The 10,978-nt window shown below is 30.4% G+C and overlaps 1 protein-coding gene across 1 annotated transcript; it reads left to right on the top strand.

Annotated features, from left to right (window-relative positions):
* Positions 1–9,550: 9,550 nt before the first annotated feature.
* On the top strand, positions 9,551–10,760 carry LOC112028517 (GATA transcription factor 15). Its single transcript, XM_024061220.2, has 3 exons — positions 9,551–9,955; positions 10,054–10,143; positions 10,242–10,760. Exons 1-3 carry the CDS (start codon positions 9,935–9,937, stop codon positions 10,521–10,523), a joined length of 393 nt encoding a protein of 130 aa, XP_023916988.1. The 5' UTR covers positions 9,551–9,934; the 3' UTR covers positions 10,524–10,760.
* Positions 10,761–10,978: the final 218 nt, after the last annotated feature.

Raw genomic sequence — 10,978 nt, 5'->3', positions numbered from 1 at the left:
TGAGAGCAGCAGCATTAAACGCTACACTTCAGCTTTTAGTAATATATAGAATATATAGATTTGCATATTGTATGTGCATTCTTTAGTATGGTATGTTTATGAGCTATTTATGTGTGAGCGGTTTAATTAATCTGACATTAGTTTATAGCGTGCGTTTGCCTTTTGCGGTTTAGGCGTTTGCCTTTTTTTAAAAAAATTGGTCTCATGGTACTGTTCATGGACTAGCCAACACCAAAAAAGCGTGAACAGTGTGTTATACGGATTAAAAAATATTTTGCTACAGTATTTTCAGTAACAAGTTTTCAGTTTTCATCAAAATAAGCTGTATCCAAACAAAGTCATAATCACACAAGAGCCTTCTTGCTACTTATTGGGCCGAATTTTTTTTAAGCCTTTCAAAATGCCTGGCCCTGTGCTATTGTGCAGAACCTAGTTATCATGGGTTTTGCTAAGCCCCCGTATTTCATATTGGGCCCCAGATAGATATTCCTTGTTCTTGGACCCTTCACGTGAGCCCAAAAGGACAGGTTTTTGTGTTCATTTAGTCCTTTAAGAATCTATATCGTTTCATAACTTAATTGCCTATTAGCTCAAATTGCGATTAATGTGATTACTAAAATTTATAATCAACCCTATAGGGTTAACATATCTAGTAATGTATATTGTATGGAGTAATCACCACCATCTTCTTACTGATTTTTGTTACTTCTTAATCGCTTTTTTCTTTTTTTCTTTTTTTAACTAAGGACCTTGATAATATCCAAAACTTTTTTTTTTATCAAATGTAATAATCGATCCCCTAAACATCTGTTCATTTATATTTTTTTAATGTGGGTCTTCTCTTTAAAGAGAAATGGGATTACTATACCCCCCTCATACTCAAGACGTATATAAACAAATCTTTTTTTTTTTTTAAAGATAATTACAATATGTTACTAACCTTTAAATACTTTTCCCTTTAAATTTTCAAGTACTTGATGCATTAGAATGTGTCAATTCAGTTAAAAGACTCTTAGCATGTATATAACAAATCTACAAAATAATCATTGCAACAAATATATATATTGACATATATACTACTAAATATTTCACATAAGACAATGATATTTGACAATTTTTCAAGTAATCAAACTCGAATGCTTGAGGGAGAGAAATTATATATCTTTGGTTTTCAAATTTGTCTTTTTTAGAATTTGATTTGGGTGCTGATTGGTAGGGAATATGAGAGGAAAACAAATTTTAAGGCTTATATCCCATGCCCATCAAGCATCAATAATTATGTTACTACTATTATTGGAGAGGCTACAGCCAACAGATCATCATTTCATATTATAATACATGTCTTTTAGCCAATGTTACAACTTTCAACTTTCAACTGCTGTAAAATTATCAAAAAAAGGGTAAAAACAAAAGGATGTGGAAGTCCAAAGCTTTTGCTATTATGTGTGTGGTCCTTGTACATGTCTGATCTTGAAGACAGATCAAATGGTCTCATGAGCTTTCATTTTCCTTCTCTAACAAATAATATCTGGCAATTATTTGTCTCTTTATTGTTTATTTGATTACCAAACTCTCCATCTACATCTGGGCCTTTCTTTTTTTTCCTCCTCTTTTTTCCACTTGTGTTGTGCACCACATACACCACTAGAATACAAGCCTTCTTCTTAATCCTAAAATTGAAATTAGAGGGCAACTACTCTTCTTTAGCATGTCTTTTATGCTCTGTCTTCTTTTCCAGAAAAGACACATTTTGATTGATTATCTTATTCTGATCAATGAGATGATCATAAGAAAAACCTCATCTTTTAGTTGTGGTTTTTATGGAGCTACTTGGTTAATCCAGTGCCACTCACCCCCTCTTTTGGGTTGTGATCCACATGGATCATTTTTTTTTTGTTTATGGTTTATCTTTCTTCTTATTCATATTCTTCTTTTTATTTTTCCATATCTATGATCTATATATATATATAAATGAATACTTATAACTTTTGATTAAGCTAATAATAATAATACCTTGAAAAATAAATTTTTGAGACATTATAATTTTATATGTTATTATTTTAATTAATTAATATATATTTTTAAATAGATTTAGATTTTATTCTATTTAAAATTCTCCATTAGAATATTACCATATCATGTTTCCTTTAAATAGTAAATAGATAATTCCATTTACAAACACAATCCTAATAAATATCTATTAATAATTATAATTATGATCAAATTCCAAATTTAAAACAAAAAATAAAATATAGAAAAAATATATGTTTTGTTAGACTTTCTAGTGAATTGTACAAGTTGTTGAGACGTGTATATATACATAATATTGATCAGTTTTTTTATTGGCGTACTTTATGCGTAATTTTGTATATCTTTTTATACGCATGGTTAATACTTAATATTGCATTCATTTATCACATCAATTAACTTTAATTCAAAGTCAGTTGTTAAAAGTTCAAATCTCACCTCTCCTTCTCACTTTTATAATTTTTTTTATTTAAAAAAAATCAAAGTTGATTAGCAATCATCCAAATAAGAGATATGCAGGAAAGTTGCACACTTGATCATAGGAAAGTTGTACACAAAATGTACAGCCAATGACATTTTCATTTAAGTAAAGACAACAAAAAAATATTAATTTATTTCCTTACTACACTCCTCAAGGTAATATAAGGAAGGAGAATTGAGGACCATTCTGCCACAAGTAAATTTCATATTCTCCTGTCTGTGACTCTCTGTATACATGACAAAATGCCCGTTATGATGTTTTGCCTTTTTGGTCCGTTCAGGTCAGCTCAAGAGAGTCAGTCTCAGGTATCAACATTTCACATCATAAAATTTTTGCTTTGCATTGAACTTTTGTTCCCCCCTAAGTAATTCCATTACACCTAAAAAATATCCTTCTATGAAATAAAAAAGGGCCAAGAAAAATATTTGAGACTTCAAACAAAGTGGTGAAGATAAAAAGAAATATGTTGAACTCATTTTGCACTGCCTTGAATACTACAAAATGCCTCTTGTGGGGTAATTAAAAAGGTTGTCGCTATGTATAATTTTTTTTTTTTTTTAATCTTAAAATGTGAAGTCTATATTTTTAAGTTGGCTACCATAAACAAATGTAACTTTTTAGTACGGAGTTTGTCTAGTTGATTGGTGTTGAAACTATCCTTGGAACAAGAGAAATGAAATTCAGAACAAATGAAGACTCAACAAATCAGAAAAGTGGACTTCTGAAGATTGCATTTCGATTGCAAGCTTGACTAATCGAGATACACTTGTCTCAACCGATCGAGACGAACATCTCGACCGATCAAGATTCGTACAGATTGCAAATCTAGTTTTCTTATCAGTCATTTGATTTAGGGTGTTGATGGATCTTAATTATATATAAATACAAATCCTAGAGCATGTTTTTGTATATTCAAAAGGGCAGTATTCTGTACACAAATTTATAGATTTTTCATACCCTTTTGGAGCTACAGTTGGAGACCTTGTTCAAATAACAAATCCAGTCAATCACAATTGCTAATCTAAATATTTGAGTGAATATCTTATAGTCACTAACTAGAGAGTTTGTGTGCAACAATTTTACAGTAGAAGAGTTTGTGGATTTGGAGTTACATGTGGTCACGACCAGTAAATACTACTTGCGGTAGCAGTAGATTTAGGGTCATGTCTATTGTACAAAGTTTGATTCTACTAGTAAAATGTTGCCTTAAGGATTGTTTAGGTTTAATTTTCCCCAGGTTTTTTACTATGAAACCACAATTTCATAAGTTTTTTTGGGTCATCATATTGCTATTTTTTGTTATTTCTACTAGATTTACTGTTTTATTGCTTTATTGGTGAAATGTTTAATTTGTGACAATTAACTTGGAAATCAATCTAAATTCATAACTTGTTAATTATTTGAAGTTTACTTATTCCATTGTAAACTCAACCAAGTGGGTCTAAAAACCCCAACATAGAATGTTGAGAGTTCTTCAAGCAATTGATTAGTTCAATGTAGTTCTTTAATCTCACACATACTAATTAAATACAATGAGGAATCCCTCATGGATTACCCCAAGATATATGTCTTACTTAAGGATTTGTATTGACTAGCATTTTCATTGTTTTTTTTTTTTTGATGAAATAGCATTTTCATTGTTTATTTTAGTTAAAATACAACTTACATAAAAATATAGCCACAATTTTAAATATTGAGATCTTAAAAACTGTACAGAACATGAATTTAAGTTATTTTTAATCATCCAATTCCCTTGGGTTTAACCAAGAGCCACAAGCTCAACCGATTAACACTTTCAAGTATATTCATAATATTTAGGATTCAAATTCATTTTTTCCAGTTATAACTATCAAATTATCTACAAAAAAATAAATAATAAATAAAATGATTTCATGGATTTTTTTTTCCCTTGTAATTAGGGAAATAGGAAATGAAGGAGGTGGGATTAGAACACCAATCATTAAAACATGGTAGATGCCAACACTTTTAGCTCAAACAAGTCCTTGTGGTTGTCTGGCATTGTTTTTATTTTTTTTAAATGGGAGTTGGATGGTAAAACCATGCTAACTTCAAAATACTATTACCAACAAAGGAAAAAACAACAAAACAATAATACTATTAGAGCATTCACATCAAGAATGTTATAATGCTATTAATAACAATCAACACACAAAAAACACACTACATCAAACATGTCAAATGCTATAATTTTTTACACCCAACTACAGTGAGTTGCCATCTCTAGTAGCTCACTATAGCAAGGTGCTATTTTTTTTTTTTTTTTGGTATCTCTCTTTCTCTCTACCTCTCTGTCTCCCTCTTTCTCACTAAGCTATGATTTGACTTCGACCTCTCTCCATCTCCCTCTTTCTCACTAAACTACAATTTGACTCTGGCAACCGGTGTGACTAGGTTATGGTGGTTGAGCACAACCGGTGAAGAAGATGAGGTCAATTTTATGGTTCATGGGTCTCTGCTATTAATCGGGGTGGCTAGGTTGTGGTGGTTTGATGAGTGTGGCTAGGTTTTGGTGGATTTTGTGATTTGATTTTAGGTGGTTTTGGTGGGTTGATCAGGGTTGATTGATTCATTTTTGGTGGATTGATTAGGGGGGCTTTGGGTTGTGAGTGTGGGTTGATTCAGTGGTCTACTAGTTGTGGGAGTGGTTTGTTTGGGGTGGTGTTGGGTTGTGGGTGTGGGTGTGGGTCTTTGCTATTGATCAAGGTGGCTAGGTTGTGGTGTTTCGGCGCATGAGTCTGGGTTTTGGTGGGTTAATTGGGGTGGCTTTGGGTTGTAGGTGTGGGTTGATTGGGGTGACGTTGGTTTTTTGGGTGTACTGTTGTGACCATTGTTGTGTTTTATTTATTGTTGTGGTTAATTATTTTGTTGTTTTGGTAGATTATTTTATTGTGTTGTATATATTATTTTAATGTGTTGTATGTTAAAATAAAACCTTTGATATTTGGTGTATTTAAAAATAAAATGTTAAAAGCTATATTTTTTGACATGTTTGATCTGAATGCTCTTATTCTCCGTTTGAGAGTTCATAAGGGAAGGGAAATGAATGGAATAGTAATAAGGGAATGAAAAGGAAATAAATGGAATGGAATGTATTTAAGTAAGGGAAAGGAATGAAAAATAATGGAATTGAATTGAATAGAATTAAGTAACCCTGATTGGATGTTTTAAAATAAAAAAATGAAAATGAATAAAAATGAATTGAATGTAAGTAATATTGTTTGGGAGTTACATAGAGGGAATGTAATTGAATTATTTTATGGCAATATTACTATTAGGCCCCTATTTTAAAATAAAGAATTGAATACACATGGGTATTTTGGAAATTTTAGTAAAAAAATCATTAAATATAGTTTCATTCCCTCCCATTCTTCTTAATTTCGGAGAGAATGAAAATTTAAGGTTTTAATGGAATAGAGAGGAATGAGTGTTCCCTTTTACTAATTCCATCTCTTCCTACTTAAACTCTCAAACAAGAGAATGAGCTTTTCATTCCCTCCATTAAAACTCTCAAACAAGGAAATTGAAGAAATATTCTAAAATTATTTTTTTCATTCATTCAATTCCATTCCATTCTCTCATTCCAAACAAAGCCTTAGAGTTATCTATTAAAAAAAATGGGAAAAGTTAAGACATGCTCTAAGGGCATTAGTTTATAAACTAATTTTAAAAACATTTTATGAAAAAAATGATAAACTAATTAATTTTTTTGACAACTTTTTATATTTCTCATAAAAGTAATATCAAACTTTCTTAAAATAATTTATTAATAATTGCCTAAAAGCACCCATTAACATAGCAGTTTTTACTTTTTAGTCCATAAATTATCATCCTATTAATTATTCAGTAAAAAAAAAAAAAAGGACTTTGTCAATGAATAAATAGCTGATCCACGTCAGATTAGTTTCCCGCCATGGATGTTGTAATCTCCCGCCTAGTTGAGCGTGATTTGTATTCAAGTGTTTAGAATTTGGAGTTCAAAACAAAAAGCCCAAATTTTTATTGTGTTTCTTTTTCCCTCCCTTTTTGAATGGCAGACATGTGGAGCGTATGAGTTGTCATTAACCTTCTAATCCGTATTCCTGTTGGCCGTTCCAGGTATTAATTAAGTTTGCAAATAGCCCAGCCTTTGAGTTTAGTGTTTACGTTTATAGGAACTAATGCGCTTGCTTAAAATTGGTCCAGTTTAAAACAAGGATTTGGGGTCCGTTTAGATTGAAATTATTGTTACTAAAACTGAAAACTAAAAATTGAAAACACTGTAACAAAATAATTTTTAAATGTGTAAATAGTATTGTGAGATCCATTTTAATATTTTTTTTAGTGCGTAAACAGTACTAAACAGTACATGAACAGTGCTAAACAGTGCATGAACAGTATTTTTGTCTCTGCACATTAAAATCATGTGATTTTACTGTATATTTTGAAAATCTATCCGTTGAATTACATGTTCTTTACGCTCTTAATGCACATGTCAATTTTTGTGTCAATCGGATATCATTTACTATATAATCTATAATCTTATATTTTATGTATAATTTTAAATTACAAAAACTTGCAATTTAAAATTTTATTGATGACATAGCTATTGATCTTTAATTTTCTTGAAATTTTGCAAATATGGAGGATATAAGAAAAAGATGTAATCCAACGGTGGATTTGTCAAAATTTATCTCCAATAAAGAGATATTGAGTGAGTTTGTAGCTTAAGGTTACAATCAATTTTGTAGCTAAACTTTGTCCTTAAGTAAATAAATAAAAAAGTTGAATTTTAAAATATAATGTAATCAACTCTACTTTTTATAAATTATTGAGTTCTTTTTAATTTGAAGTGTTTTTTTTTTGTTTTTCGTTAAAAAAAAAAAAGTGTGTATTTTTTGTTTATTAATGCTTACTACTTCTCAATGTAGGTGGGGCTTTTTTTAAAACTCCTTACAAGTATATTTTTTGTTTATTAATTAACAAGTGCATAAAGACACCCATTAAAAAAAGCCTAAAAAGTTTTTTTTTTTTTTTTTAAATGTATTGGTGTCTTATGTTGATGGTAAAAAACAATCATAAAAAATGAATAATACATTGAGCAAAATAATTTGTAGAACCTTTTTTTTTCTTTATATATATGCAATAGGATTTGAACCTATAATGTTTTTATGATGATTATTTTTTATCATTAGATCAAGACATTAATTGGTATGGTGTAACAAATATTCTAACCTACGCCTCTTATATTATGACAATAAATTTTATGAATTAGATTAAATGGAATCCATTCTTTCATATAACTATTCAATTGTTCGATTGACTATATTAAAAAAAAAAAAATATTGATATCATGTTCTGATAGTATATAACAATCATCATATAACAAATTATATATGTTCATAAAAAAAATGATTATTGTAAAATACAATTATATTTTTATACCCCCCTGGATCCTTTTGGGTATTGGTCAATAACACATAGTTTTATATTACGATCATCTCTATTTGAAATTGATCTATTTTATGGTTCAAATTAGATATTTCAAATCTAAAGATATGTTCATTGTCACGTCATTTAATTTTTAAACATTATGTCTCTATACAGTCTATAATATACTATCAAATTTGGCTTGCTTTTAGTACTTTTTTAATTGAAATCTTCTTTTATTTTAATGAGAAACTGTCACATTACCTACTAATTAAATAAAATGTGAAAATTAAAACACACTACCACTTGCCATTGTGTATTTAAAATAAATGGAGACTTCCAATTAAAAAATTACTAATGGTAAGCTAAACCCAAGAATAATAAGATTTGTGTCACTTAAATTGGGAAGTAAGAAAAGTAGCAAAAACTAATAAAAAGTTGGACTTTTTCACTGCCTAGAAAAAGTGGATCAATTGATTGAAAATTTTATGAAATCTTCTTTTATTTTAATGAGAAACTGTCACATTACCTACTAATTAAATAAAATGTGAAAATTAAAACACACTACCACTTGCCATTGTGTATTTAAAATAAAGGGAGACTTCCAATTAAAAAATTACTAAAGGTAAGCTAAACCCAAGAATAATAAGATTTGTGTCACTTAAATTGGGAAGTAAGAAAAGTAGCAAAAACTAATAAAAAGTTGGACTTTTTCACTGCCTAGAAAAAGTGGATCAATTGATTGAAAATTTTATCTTTAACAATTGCCTTTAAGACACTTGATAATAAGAACAGGATTTGTTAACATATCAAGGTATCAAAAAAATATTTTTTAAAACATTTTCAAAAACATAATCAAACGCTACCAAACAAATTATTCTCTTCAAAATATTTTACATTGAAACAAATGCGACAAAAACATTCAAAAAGTTTTCCTTGGCTTTAGTTACATTTAGCAAAATTGAAATAACATTTAGATCATTTTTATTTTATTTTTCCTAATTTTAATATGATGAAGTAATAAGAGTCACTTCAAGATAGAGGAAAACTTTGTACAAAGGAAAGAAATGTATCAGTAGCATCAGACTAGTCAGGAAAATAATTAGTACTAGTAGAAAAGTACTTGGGAAAAAAGCGTAGTAATCCACTGTAGAAACTATAAAAACTCTAAATTGATTGAATGCAACAATGTGAAACGTATTGAACCCCAAAATGTGGTACCCCCAGTTGACCTAACAAAAATGGGAAATTGTGAATTTAGATACTAACATCTCTGACCACAAATGGGAATCTAGCTGCACTGCACCACCAACATATGCCTTTCCTTGACTCAATTATTAAACCCCAAACAAAATCAAAACCAAAACCCAAAAAAAATAGTAATAATAATAAAAATTTCTCACTCCCAATCCATGGCGCCCTTTTTTGCTTTTCATTTCAAGAACCCTCGTTTTTTTTTTTTTTTTTTTTTTTTTCATTATTTTGGCGGGTCCCCACTAACCCAAAAAAAAAAAGAAAAAAAAAAAGAAAAAAAAAGTTTGAGGTGGCAAGGTCAAAACAGTAATTTCACAAATACAATAGGGCTAGGGTTTCGCGTCCCATTTATATAAGGTGGTCTTTTTTAGATCTACTGCGGCTGGTTCTTGTGTCGGTCTCTCTCTCTCTCTCTCTCTCTCTCTCTCTCACACACACGCAGTGCCTCGTCTCTCATTGCATGTCGTTTCTTTTAGATTCCCAAACGTTCCGTTTCAACAACCATAGATTCTCTCACTTCAAACACAAGAATAGCTCTTTTTTATTTATAATCTGTTTTTCCTTCTCTCTCTTTGCTGCTCTGATTTTGCTATGGTGTGAGGTCTGTGATCTCTTTGTTGTCTGATTCTTTTGGATTTTTAAGGATTACCCACTTCCTCTTTTAGCTAAACAAGCAATACCCACTTTGGGTATTGGTTTCTCCTATCTGGGTTTTGTTTGGTTTGGTTCAAATCATTAAAGAAAATGGTGGATCTGAGTGATAAAGTGAGTATTTTATACCATTTCTTTTTGCTCTCTTACTGTTTGATCTGTGATCTGAAAGATTCGAGCTTGATCAGAATGATTTATTTGTTTTATTGCAGGGATCGGAGTCTGAGACCCACAAGAAGACCTGTGCTGATTGTGGTACCACAAAGACCCCTCTTTGGCGTGGCGGCCCAGCTGGTCCAAAGGTAATAAAAGAACTCTTTTTATCAAAAACCCAGTTTCTCTATCACTGATTTGTGGTACTACTCGATCAGAAATTGATATTGGGTTTTGATTTTTGCAGTCACTGTGCAATGCTTGCGGGATCAGAAGCAGGAAGAAGAGAAGAGCTAGTTTGGGTTTGAACAAAGAGGACAAGAAGAGCAAGAGAGCTAGTATTAATGGCAGCAATAACAACAACCATAATAATAAGATAAGCAATAGTTTGAAGCAGAGGCTATTGGCTTTGGGAAGAGAGGTTTTGATGCAGAGATCAACGGTAGAAAGGCAACGAAAGAAATTAGGTGAAGAGGAAGAAGCGGCTGTGCTATTGATGGCTCTATCTTATGGCTCTGTTTATGCTTAGGTCTTCTTCAAAGAAATTCTTAAAAAAAGTGTTAGAATTTTAGGGATGTGGATCCTAACCCTGGAAGTGTAATCCTGCTTCTATAATTATTGTTATATTTATTTTTTTTAGGAGAATTTATATTTTGTCTTTTTTAATTTTTACAGTTATTTTTAGTATTAATAACTAACTGTTTTTGGGAACTGGAAGAGTATTTTATGAAGTGTAAGAAATGGAAATTGATCCTATATTTGATAATGTTGGTCTAAGATGTTGTCTTGCCCCTTTGAATATATATATATATATATTGCGGCTCTTTTTTGCTTTTTATTTTCTTTGGTTGGTGGTGATGTTTATCTCTTGACTCTTGTTATGGTGGTGATATTTTCATGTTATGGGACATACGCACTTACTCAAAAAAAATTAATAATAATAATAAAGGATAGGAGGAAAAATTGATGATGTGAGATGAAATC

This window comes from Quercus suber, unplaced genomic scaffold, assembly GCF_002906115.3.
Source record: "Quercus suber isolate HL8 unplaced genomic scaffold, Cork oak 2.0 scaffold_67, whole genome shotgun sequence".
Taxonomy (NCBI): Eukaryota; Viridiplantae; Streptophyta; class Magnoliopsida; order Fagales; family Fagaceae; genus Quercus; species Quercus suber.
Note: the sequence above shows the minus strand (reverse complement) of the source record. Positions and strands in the feature narration are given on the sequence as shown.